Genomic DNA, 13,012 nt, shown 5'->3' with positions numbered 1-13,012 from the left:
TATTTACAGAAAGTACTCTTTATTCATCTGCAACCATTCTGCAAAATAAATACAAAAGCCCAATGTTCAAAAGGTAATTATCAACCACTTTGGTGCACAGAACAGGTGAGTGGAGAGATTCTAACACTAGAGAACCTTTAAAAAAAAAAAGTACACGAGATAACTCAAATTCATATATGCACCCTATGTATATTATATAAATATAAAATATGTAAAATTTGTACTCCCTGCTAATATCTTTGATATAATATTTAACAATTATTTCCAATATTTTGTGCATACACTAAACGTATTCTTTTCTTTCAAACCTGAAGTCTAACATAAGTCACCAATTTTAACAAGGGTGACTTTTTTTTCTCATTCTGTTTGAAACCTCTGATTATCTTATCACCATTTTCATGTTTTCTCATTAGCTTTTAAGTAAAATTCAATAATACATTTGAATTGAAAACAAGCATTAACAAAAATGGATGCTAAAATTGTAATGAAGAAGGGCATATATGAAAAACCCAGTTGGCATCATATATAACGATGAAAGACTGAAAATCTTTCCCTAAGGACTGAAATTGGTCAGGAATAAGACAAAGATGCCTACTTTTACGACTGCTAGTCAACACCATACTTAAAATTCTAGCCAGAGCAATTAGACAATAAAAAAGAAATAAAAATCATTCAAACTGGAATGGTGCAAGTAAAACTATCTCTATTCACAGATGACATGATTCTATATGTAACACTCAAAGAATCCACAAGAAGTTATCAGTGCTAATAAATGAACTCAGCAAAACTACACAAGAATCAGTTGTGATTCTATACACCAACAATGAACAATCAAAAAAAGAAATTCAGAAAGCAACTGTATTTCACATACCATCTAAAACAATAAACTGGGAATTAGTTTAACGTAGGAAGTGTCAAGACTAGTCACCAAAAATTATAAGACACTGCTGTAAGACATTAGACCTAAATAAATGAAAAGACATCCCCTGTTAAGAAAGAGAAGACGTAATACTGTCAAGATGTCACTACTGTGCAAAGCAATGTACACATTTAATGCAATCTCTATCAAAAAATGCAAAGGACTTTTTCAGAATGGCAAAAGCCATTCCAAAAAATTCACAATGAATTACAAGGGACCCTGAGTAGCCAAAAATTGAAAAAGAAGAACTGTGAGGACTCACACTTCCTGATTTCAAAACTTACTACACCCTGGCTGGTGTAGCTCAGTGGATTGAGCGTGGGCCTGTGAACCAAAGGATCATGGTTCAATTCCCAGTCAGGGCACATGCCTGGGTTGCAGGCCAGTTCCCAGCAGAGGATGCATGAAAGGCAACCATACATTGATGTTTTTCTCCCTCTCTCCTTTCCTTCCCCTCTAAAGATAAATAAATAAAAATTTTAAAAAACTTACTGCAAAGCTACAGTAAATAAAACATTGTAGTACTGACATAAAGACGGACAGGCAGACATACAAATACGTAAGAATGCAATGAACAGAACTGAGTTCAGATGGTGCCAAGTTTATTCAATGGGAAGAGAATAGTGTTTTCAATGGATAGTGCTGGGACAAATGTATTTCCACCTTACACCATACATAAATATTAACTCAATACGGATCAACAACTTAAATATAAAAGCTAGACTACAAAACTCTTAGAAGAACACATGGGGGTGAATCATTACAACACTGGATTTGACAATGGAGTCTTAGACATAAAAACAAAAGCACAAAACACCAAATAAAAAAAAAGATTAAATGGACATCATCTAAATGAGAAACTTTTATACATCAAGAAACATTATGAACAAGTTAAAAGACCAACTACAGAATGAGAGAAAATACCTAGAAAACATTTATGTGACAAGGGTTTAATATCTAGAATATAGTAACAAATTCCCACAACTCAACAAAAAGACAAAAAAAATCCAAATAGAAAATGAACAAAGCACCTGGCTGGTGTGGCTCAGTGGAATGAATGGCCTGCAAACCAAAGGGTTTGCTGGTGCAATTCCCAGTCAGGGCACATGCTTGGGTTGCAGGCCAGGTACCAGGAGGGGGCACATAAGAGGCAACCACACACTCCTTTTCCCTCTAAAGATAAATAAAATCTTAAGAAAAAAAGAAAATGGACACAGCACTTAGATATTTCTCCAAAGAAGATACGTAAGCAGATAATAAGCACATGAAAAAGATGTCAATGTTAGTGTATTAACTATATTCTGTGGTTTGTGTTTTTTTAAAGATTTTATAGGGAGAGGGGAAAAGAGGGACAGAAAGAGGGAGAGAAACATTGATGTGCAGGAGAAACATTAATCGGTTGCTTCTCACATGCCCCCCAGCCAGGGACCTGGCCTGCAACCCAGGCATGTGACCTGACTGGGAATCAAACCAGTGAACTTTTGGTTTGCAACCAGTTGGAAACTTGATTCTGGAGAGACTGCCCTTCACGTAGCTAGCTAATTCCTAGAGCTAGCAAAGGATTCTCTTAAAAGCATGCCTTTGACATATAAAACAATGCTGAGTCCCCACCCCTAATTTCTTTATCAAATTCTCACATACCAAGCCAATATTCCATTCCTCTCATCCTAAATCACCCCAGAGCCAGGAACCAGACATTTAGAGACCACCCCTATAACCCAGGGCTACAGGGAATATTCAAGATAACCAATCCTAAAAACTCTTTACTTTGCCCTGCCTTGCCTTCCTGCAAAAACCTCAATACTATAGGCTCTGTGCTATAACCTTCCCTTTCCTCTCCTCTGCCTACTTACCAATGCTGGTCCATCCCAACATGGCCCTACGTGTTGAGTCATGCCTCCTTGTTTTTGGAATCTGTCAGCATAAACTTACCCCTTCATGGCAGTCATTCCAACTGCATGTCCTGCCATACCTGATTAAAATATATCCCAGATACGATTTGTAATAAGCCACAAGAGTAACACAGATCAAAACACTATCAGAGGCCTGGCTGGTGTGACTCAGTGGATTGAGTACTAGCCTCCAAACCAAAAAGTTGCTGGTTCAATTCCCAATCAGGGCACATGCCTGGGTTGAGGGCCAGGTCAGAGGCTGTGGGCCTGTGAAAGCCAACCCAATGGGTTTCTCTCACATTGATGTTTCTTTCTCTCCCTCTCTGTCTCCCCTCCTTCCTCTCTCTCTAAAAAATAAAGTCTTTAAAAACTCATTAGAATAACACATTTTTTAAAAAGAAAAAAAAAACAGTACATGATTTGAGATAATATTTCACATTCACTAGGACGGTTACAATTTAATAAATGATCACTGTTGGCAAGAACGTGGAGACACTGGAATCCTCACACATGGTTGGTGGGAACGTAAAACGATACAACCATGATGGAACACAGTTTGGTGGTTCCTTAAAAAGCTAAACATTCAATGACCCTATGAACCAGCAATTCCACACTTAGGTATATACCCAAGGAAACTGAGGGCAAGAACTCTTACAGATACCTGTACTGCAATATTCACTGCAACATTAATCACAATAGCTAAAAGGTAAAAATAGCTCCAGTGTCCATAAGAGATAAATGGATAAACAAAATGTCATATACCCACCCAACCCATACAATGGACAATTACGGTCAGAAAAAGAAATAGTTAAGATACACACTACAATATGGATGAACCTTTAAGACATTATGAAAAAGTGAAATAAGCTAGACACAAAGGGACAAATTGTATTATTCAACTTATATGAAATATCTAGAACAGGCAAATTCTTAGAAACAGAAAGTAGAACAGAGGCTACCAAAGGCTAAGGGAAGGGAAGAGTGTGGAGTTATCGCTTAATGGTCACCGAAATTCCGTTAGGCAATGATGCAAGAGTTTTGGAAACAGCAATGGTGGTAAACAATATTGTAAATGTAATTAATGCCACTAAACTATACACTTAAAATGGTTATAATTATACATTTTATGTCACATAGATTGAACAATTTGAAAACTTGATAATATACTCAAAACCATTAAATTCTACATTGTAAATGGCGAATTACATAGTATAAATCCTCAAACGTGTTTAAAACAAAAGGAAAAAAAGACATGAAGGAAATTTATTTTCTCTCTAGAAAGGAAGTCTCACAAATGGTGACTACTGACACGCAAGCCTAAAAAATTTAGACTTGCATGTTAAACTGATCCGATAAGCAATATGGATACTAAATGCAATGCTAAGAGTTCTCAAATTGAGACAAGAATCGATAATGCAGGGGAAGTCTGATGGTAAGTACTGAAAGTGAAATTAAGACAAAATGATTACTTAATGATGACAGTCACTGATGACAGTGAAAGTGCTGTTATCAAGCAAGTGCTTTACTTTAAAATCTTCTCAAATTAATACTGTTTTTGAAAATTACCCAGCACTTTGACCACACAAATTTGTATTGTTTGTACAAATTCCCTCACAGTATATGTGCTCTTTTGTATATTTATTATGCTTCAATAAGTTCTCAAAAGTTACCCAATGAATAACTTTTTAAACAAAGATTTAGGAATGTACTCCATACTTGTATTCTTAAATAATCAGATAGCTCATGAGCTTCTTCTTAGAATCCAAAATACTAGTTTACATCAGTAATCCCACTCCCAACTTCGAACGTCCCTTTTCTTCCTTTTAATATTCTTCCAGCTCTTATCAGGAAGTTTCAACCCACTTTTCAAGATTCCCATATGTATGAAAATATAGATTTTTCCCATTCTACATATCAAATTTAAATTTGTTCATTTTTCAGTGAGGCCCTCACCCACCAATCATCATTTGTTTATAAAACTTAAGGAAAAATAAACATTAATTGTTGTGAGGTAGCAACAGCAGATATTTGGTCAGTGACAGAAACTCTATTTTCAATAGTATTCCTGCCCTACTCACTTATTTTTAATGTTCCAACCTCTGCCGGCCAGCAGAAAATCACCTACACAGATCATCCTCTTTTTTCTTATAAACCAGCTTTAAATTACCTTTGATCTTTTATTTGGTGTATATGCTTTTGCGTTGCTAAATATCAACCGGATGTCTTTGCAAAATTCCAAAGGGCTGTCATAATTTTCCGCTTCTAAAGTTTCCCTTACTGTTCCAAAATCCATTGGAGTATCTATAATATCTCTGTAGTCCTAGGTTTTAAAAACAATAATTAGTTCAAAGATTTCATTCCTGATTTCAGAAATGTAAATGCATCAGATCTCTAAGATATTCCAAATTATAGAAGAGAACACAAATAGAAGCTTAAGAATCATAAAATTTTTTTTAAAGACCCACACACAGAGGCACAATAAGAAATATACCAAAAAGTTATACTTGGTAGTAAGACATGGGCTGGTTATTTTCTCCCCCCCCAACTCCCCAGATTATAAGAGAAAGTTTATTTAGAAAGTTACAAAGGTAGTAGAAGTGAGCCAGCTGCACTGTGCAGGCTCAGGAAACAAGTTACAGAAGCAAAATAAGGGCTCTTGGAGTTCAGCAGAAGAAAAGGCAAGGGTAGCAGGACTGGGTTCGGGGGGGGGGGCACACTGAGGTGTGAGCATGGCCCCTAGAAGGTCATTTTCCATTCCCCTATTACTGGAGTGGAGACACTTTTTTTTTAAATCCTCATTTAAGGATATGTTTACTGCTTTTAGAGAAGGTGGGTACACAGCACGGAGGGAGAGGGAGAAAGACAGACAGACAGACAAACAAATCAATATAAGAGAAAAACACTGACTGCCTCCCATATGCGCCCCAACCGGGGATCAAACCCTCAACCTAGGTATGTGCCCTGACCAGGAATCAAACCCCACAACCTTTTGGTGCATGGGATGATGCCCCAAGTAACTGAACAACCCAGCCGGAGCAAGATAGGCACTTTTTATCTCATCGTCTCCCTGGAGTTGGGCCTCCTTAGATAATGAGCACCGTGTAGAGGCCTTTCATCATCCTGTAACTGACTCAGTGGTAAGAAAAAGCTAACGTGACACCTAGACATCTTTTTCTTTAAAAGTTTAATTTAAATACCTCCACTCCCATCTCCTCTACACAAATAAGACCAAACAGTCAAACAATGGCAACTTACTGGATATTCAACCAAATCAACAGGTTGTCTAAATGGTTCAGAATCTTCACATTGAAAAATTAAGTTCACCAGTTCCTTACACTGTTTCTTCCAGTTGCTTTCAACATAGTTGCTTGCTTTGCTACTCCTTTTTCTCCAATCATGGACCTAAAAATATATTCACAATATTAAAAGTATTTTCAGTGTTGGAAAGTGACACTATATTTGTTTTTCTGTCCGCTTGGAAAAAATACACTCTTCTGTAAAAATCCAATAATGTCACATATTTTACTCTAGAAACATTTTTCACTCCAGCAATTATATCTCTTGTTTAGAAAATGTTATCACAGATTTTGAAATACCACATTGGATAATGTGGTAGGCAGAATAATGATGCAGAGACATCCACACCCTAAACCCAAGAACCTAATCTCAGAGTGACTACTGGCATGTCATTTTACTTGGTAGAAAGAAATTTGTATCTGTAATTACAGATATGATCTTGAGATGGGGAGACTGTCCTGTATTATCAGGGTAGGCACAATGTAACCACCAGGGTCCTTACAAGAGGGAGGCAGAGGGTCAGAGGAGGAGACTGGAAGAGGTTAACCTGAGGTGGAAGAAAGGGGCCATGGGCCTCCAGAAGCTGAAAAATGCGAGGAAACAACTTCTACCCTAGAACTCCCAGAGAAGGTGTCATGCTGACACCTTTATTTTAGCCCAGTGAAACCCATGTCAAACTTCTAATTTACAGAACTGTAACAATATTTTTGTTGTTTAAGCCACTAGATTTGTAAGTTGCTAAAGCAGTCATAGCAAACAAATCCTGAACAAGTACTAATCACTTGAGAGAACCGTATAAAGATGACAAATCAGCTGACGGTACTTCAAGTCTAACTTTTCAATGTTATCTGGTGCAAGCATATTATGAAAACTGTTATAAAAAGCTTAAGTGTAAGCACCATTTAGATAACATTTAAAATGTTAACATTTTTTAGCATTTTCAGATTAATCACCTTAACTTTTAACTAACATATTACATTAGAACTTCAAGAGTTCTGCTGGTCATACCACAATTCTAACTATACAATATCCAAAACATTTCCATACATCCCTCAACTAATCCTCTTTTTTCCCCTGATCCTCATTTTTTAAAAAAGTTTCAGTCACCAAATGCTAGTTAATTTTTTCCCTTCAAAGGTCTCATCTTTTTCCCTTCCTCTGCATTCCAAGCAACACTATCCTTGACTAGGTTCCCATCCTTTACTCCTAGATTATTGCAAGACTCCTGATTCACATCCTTCACTACCTTTTTAAAAAGATTTTATTCATTTATTTTTAGAAAGAGGGAAGAGAGGGAAAAAGAAAAGGAAAGAAATATCAATGTGTCAGAGAAAACATTAACTGGCTGCCTCTCTCATATGGGCCTCCGACCAGGGACATGGCTTGCAACCCAGGCAGGTGCCCTGACCTGGAATCAAACCAGTGACCTTTCAGTTTGCAGAACGATACCCAACCCACTAAGCCACACCAGTCAGGGCTACTACCTATCTTCTTATCCCTCAAAATCTATTTATCTATTGTGGCTATACAATTGATTCTCTACTTTAAATAAAAACCTTGGTTGTTAATATTACCATAATCTTCTCCCAAACAGACACAGCCACTTTGCTCATTCCAACATTAAACCTTGGTACCAGTTAGGCCAGTGCCCTTGGTAGTCCAATGACATGCCATGTTTCCCTCCTTTTTCAGCTAGGATCATAATATCCCCTTACTTTCTGACTGTTCAAACTCCATCTCATTCTGAGAACAAACTTAAAATTCCAACTTTTACAGTGAACCCTAACTATCCAGCTTTCAGTGATTGCTCCTCTTTCTCTTACAAAATATTCCCTATCTATATCCCCTAACTTCCCGAGACAACACCTAAGATCTGAGGTTGATTTTAAATAAAGAATAAGTAAACCACAAATGTCAATCAGGCAGATTAACTTACTCTCCTTCCAGAAGATGTTTTAGGTAGATCACTATCATCCTAGGAACAAAAATCAGAGCACTTTAAGTGTTAATATTCTCATTAGAAAAGTAATAATCTTAATTTTAAAAGTATATGAGAGACAAGGTTATAACTTGTTAAAATCTCTAAAGACAGACTGTATCACATGATCTTTGTGGCATGCAGACTCCAACAAACCAAACATCCTTAATAACCCTTTACATTCCCTAACAACATGCACTAATTCCAAAATATAGCTACAAATGCAGCTTTTAATTTACATTTTATATCTATTCATATGTAGTCCCCTACAATGTCTGTATTTCATAGTTTCCCTATTTTTTCTTATTCCCTAAATCTGTACCCATTTTTATTCCAATATAAATCAGCATGAAAGTCGGTGTACTATAATAAAAATTTGTGTAGAAATTACACTCCATTGTTTTTTAAGAATATCTTCCCTGCCACCAAATCTGACAGCCTGATTCTATAAGTAATTCAACATTACTGATATTCACCTTACTGACACTTCAAGACCATCCTGAGTGAAGAACTTTAGGGTACTTGGAGCATGGTAAAGTTCATTAATTTTTAATTACAAATTGATTCAATTCTCAGATACTGATTTTACAAAAAATATTTCCAAGGTACTTCCTTAATGCACCTTTCTTAAACTAAATTTGGAAAGAGAACATATTCCACACCTAAGTTACTCACTTCAACATATTTTGTTTGATATATTGATATTATTGGCTAAAACAAATCCTATCACTGACCATCTAGATAATCAAAATTTATACCTTTATCCAGTGCCATATTTTCATAGTTCATTGGAATACAGCAAGAATTGACAAAGGAAATCAGTATTTTCTCCTTCACTATTTTCAAGTTATCATTTGAAATTAACAAAAGTCATTGTAAAATTGACAAATTTCATACCAAAGACTTGGCATTTTGCTCATCATTTTCAGAAGTGATAGAAAGTTCTGAGATATCTGTACAGTCTTGATTCCTAAAAAAATAATAATAATAATTCTTTCTTTTAACAGTATACAGATGTCATTATTGTTGCCAAAGATTCAAACAAACTACTGGTTAGATATAAACAGTTGCCCAACTGGGCATACTTAATTTCAAGCAGAAAAATATCAGGTTTTTATTCCACCCTCTATAGAAACAACTGACCAACTAAGAATATGGAAAGCAAGAGGATTTCCCCTCTCCCCAGTTAAGTATGTATGCAAATTTAGCTGGTAATCCAGAAATAACAGGTGATGACTACACAGATGAGTTTTTCTAAGTATCATCAATAGTAATAGTCATAGAGTTTGACTACCACAAAAATGACTGATCTGAGATAAAAGAGGATAGAAGAAAGTAAAGCAAATTACACCTTAACCTCAACTGTACACACATAAAGAAGCCTAAAATAAGAATAAGCATAAAGAAGATGAAAACGGGTATATGATCTTCCTGAAGAAAAAAAGAAGAAAGTTCTGGGAAAGTCCACATGTTCCTGGAAAGTGGGACAGACTAGAATCAGTTACTCCCCAATTTATTGCTACCTACTGAAAATAATGGCACAGTTTATAAATTGTGCTCTCCAATATATTCTTTCACAGAATTTTTAGAGCTATGGGGAAAAGACGTGCAAGTTCATATAGCAGAAATCACTAATTTTAAAAGATAACAGGTTGAAAATTTGTCCAAACCTGTGAATTTGTCCATATTCTAGTGAATTTGTCCATATTCACTAGAACAGACTGGGCTAGACCTTGGATTTCAACCTCCAGATCAATTTTCACCATACTATTCCAAACCTGATTTCCTGATGCACAAAAGTATGTGGTACATTCATGCATGTACAAACACTCTCATCGGACACAATCCAAAAATTAAAATTCAATCTAATCATAAGAAAACATTAGACAAACCCAAATTAAGGACCTGCAACAAATTGTCTAAGACTTGTAAAAAATGAAGAGGTCATAAAAGAAAGACTGGGGAAATGGGTTAAAGAAAATTAAGAAAACAAAATAGTAAATAAGATGGAGATTCTGGATAGGACCCTGAAACAGAAAAAGGACACTGATATAAAAACTAATAAACCCAAATAAGTGCTATAGCTTAGTCAATCGTATTGTACCAACGATACTTCCGTTGCATTTTATCGGGACACCATAAATATGTGAAAAAGAAATGTCAATCAAGGTAAACAGGTGAAGAATACACACGCACGCACGTGACAAGCATCTAGTATCAAATTATTTCAAAATTTTAAAGAGTACAAAAATCATTTTCTTATTCCTTTACAGAAATTACAATCATAGTAAGTATGTAAAGAAATGACATTTAAAGTAACATATTAAAAGGATATAAAATTCAGGGAGCAAAAACTAACTACTGGCAAGCTTAAATTAAGAACTGGATAGCAAGAACACAAAATGCAAGTCGTTCACTTCTCCACAATGCCTACATTTGAAGTCACTTACTTGATAAATTTTAAAAGTTGGTCAGTTATCTTCTTAGCTGATTGTGCAATTACACTCTCAGGTTCGTTAAATGTCCTGGCATTATGTTCTATATATCTGACTTCCCAAATCAATGCAGATAGCCTCCTTCAAAACAAAAGGACAATTTAGGGTTTAGAGGACAAGAAAAAACCTAGTAAAAAATCTAGCATGTTAAGCCAGCATGATAATATTACTTAAATCGTAACTGCAAAGTAACAATAAATAACTTTCTCATGCTGTCAACTTGATCACAGTCATAAGTAATTACGACTATGAATACATTCATATGAACGACAGAGAATACATTCAAGGATACAAATCTTAACGGACCACCAGAAAACCAACAGAGCAATCCTCCCTTTACACACTGCCTATGGGTACATTTGAAGCTGCTGAGACTCGGTGAAGAAATGTGTTCAATACCATCAATCCCAGGAGTCATTCTCACTGTAAATTTGCAAAGGGGTTTCTGATTAAATGCACATTTCCATGTTTGAGATAAATTATACCAACAACATAAACTCAAAAAGTCAAATTTTTATAACAATTTTTCGAAGTAGTTGAATTATAAAAAATTTGATACCATCAACTGCTTTAATAAAAAATCACTGAAAATAGAAAATTTAGAGTTATCAATGCTCTAGAAGTCAAACATAAAAAGTACATGACTCTAGGGAATTAATTTTTCAAAGGCCAATTATTAACAAAATTATATTTTATTTTTAAATGGTACAGCTAAATAAGAATGTAAAACATACAAATAAAAATGTAATTTCTAACTACTTAACATAATTTGTAAAAAGAACAGACTGAAGATTGAAGAATGAAATCCGAAAATTTTTGTTACCCAGGTTCTATCAACACATACCCATAGAAACCTAACACAATTCTTACGGCAGGGACCCCCAACCCCTGGGCCGAGGACCACTATGGGTCAAGAACCAAGCCACTAACCTGGCTGTCTCCTTCCCACCCCTTTCACATACCAGGCAGGTGGGTAAGTGAGAGCAGCAAAACAAGCTCACCTGAGAAAACCCTCCTCCTGTAACCCACCCCCCCTCATCCCACCAGGAACCCACCTCCCAACATCCACAGCAGGTCAGCCTGAGCACCTGAGCTCCTGTGTGTCCCTCCCACCCCTCCCCACCCCCCCGCTCACAAAACCAGTCCCTGGTACCAAAAAGGTCAGGCACCACTGTCTTACAGGACCAAGAAATTATAATTTAAAAAAAAAACAAAACAACAATAACAAAAAAACAGTAAATGATGTTAGTCCCTGCCAGTCTACCACTGTCACAGTCAACTACCATTACCTCTATTTACTCTAGTTGGTACGGCCAAGTATCTTTTCAAGCTATTTTTAAAGTAGGTTTCTACTCACCTGTAAAATCGATTAACAAGTCTCATTCGAATTGTGTAAAGATCAGTTGGGTAAGCCACTACGGTACAGTACTTCGGGTAGGTACACAGATCAACTGGACCTGCAAAAGCTGCTGCTATATCTGTCAGGGCAGACAGAAGGGTTTTTATCAATAAATTCATGACCTGTAAGTGGTATTTCTCTACAAATTCATAAAATATGCTACAGCTACATTTAACACTGCAGGCGTAACTGAAAGGTAACATATAGAAATTGGAGTAATAAACACAACCACAATTGTGATTTTTTAAAATATGTGTGTGGAAAAGAGAGCCTGAACATGCAACTTTTCAGAGAGAGAGGAAGGGAAGGAGAAAGAGAGGGAGAGAAACATCAATGTGTGGTTGCCTCTCACATGGTCCCCACTGGGGACCTGGCCCAAAACCCAGGCATGTGTCCTGACTGGGAATTGAACCGCGATCGCATGGTTCGCAGGCCCGCGCTCAATCCACTGAGCTACACCAGCCAGGGCAACATGCAACTTTTCATACTAAAAATACTCACCAAGATTCAAAAGTTGATCTATACCACTAATAATTCGTTCACATTCTTCATCTCTTGATTTATGACCCCATTCACCATCTTGTGGTTTGTAGAGCAATTTCTCTAGCTCATCTGAAGTGACAGAAATACTAGCTCCTAATTCTTCAGGTGGATCAACTAAGAATTCCATTAAAAAAGAACAAAAAGGATAAAACAAACTGAAAATCAAATATACACTATACATTCAATTGTCAAAGGTCATATACAAGCCACTAATTACAAAGGACAAAGTAGTTAACAGCAGAGAAACCTGACAGACACCACCACAATCAAATGATTAAAGCTAACATTCCCACCAATAGAACAAACTGGTATCATGTGCCCCCAACATGAGGCGCTGAAAACACGACATCACTTCTCTGACACTCTCATCCCAAATGCAAACCCTACATTTAATCATGATAAAACATCAGACAAACCCAAACTAAGAGGAATTCTACAAAATAACCAGCCAGTACTTTTCAAAAAGTGTCATGGTTATGAAAAATAGTG

At 36.3% G+C, this 13,012-nt stretch overlaps 1 protein-coding gene across 2 annotated transcripts in view; it reads right to left on the bottom strand.

The window, feature by feature from the left end:
- The window catches only part of BRWD1 (bromodomain and WD repeat domain containing 1), a 109,934-nt gene that overhangs the window by 24,522 nt on the left and 72,400 nt on the right, over positions 1-13,012 (bottom strand). For both annotated transcript variants that reach the window (XM_053657768.1, XM_053657767.1), the window contains exons 30-36: positions 12,482-12,637; positions 11,939-12,059; positions 10,537-10,662; positions 8,984-9,056; positions 8,045-8,083; positions 6,067-6,213; positions 4,979-5,131 (exon numbers count right to left, since the gene is read on the bottom strand). In XM_053657768.1, the coding sequence (XP_053513743.1) occupies positions 4,979-5,131; positions 6,067-6,213; positions 8,045-8,083; positions 8,984-9,056; positions 10,537-10,662; positions 11,939-12,059; positions 12,482-12,637 (815 nt within the window). The remainder of the gene's footprint in view (positions 1-4,978; positions 5,132-6,066; positions 6,214-8,044; positions 8,084-8,983; positions 9,057-10,536; positions 10,663-11,938; positions 12,060-12,481; positions 12,638-13,012) is intronic.

This window comes from Artibeus jamaicensis, unplaced genomic scaffold, assembly GCF_021234435.1.
Source record: "Artibeus jamaicensis isolate MK-2021 breed Jamaican fruit bat unplaced genomic scaffold, CSHL_Jam_final scaffold_474, whole genome shotgun sequence".
NCBI classification, from domain to species: Eukaryota; Metazoa; Chordata; class Mammalia; order Chiroptera; family Phyllostomidae; genus Artibeus; species Artibeus jamaicensis.
The sequence above is the reverse complement of the archived record's forward strand: the minus strand, read 5'-3'. Positions and strand labels throughout refer to the sequence as shown.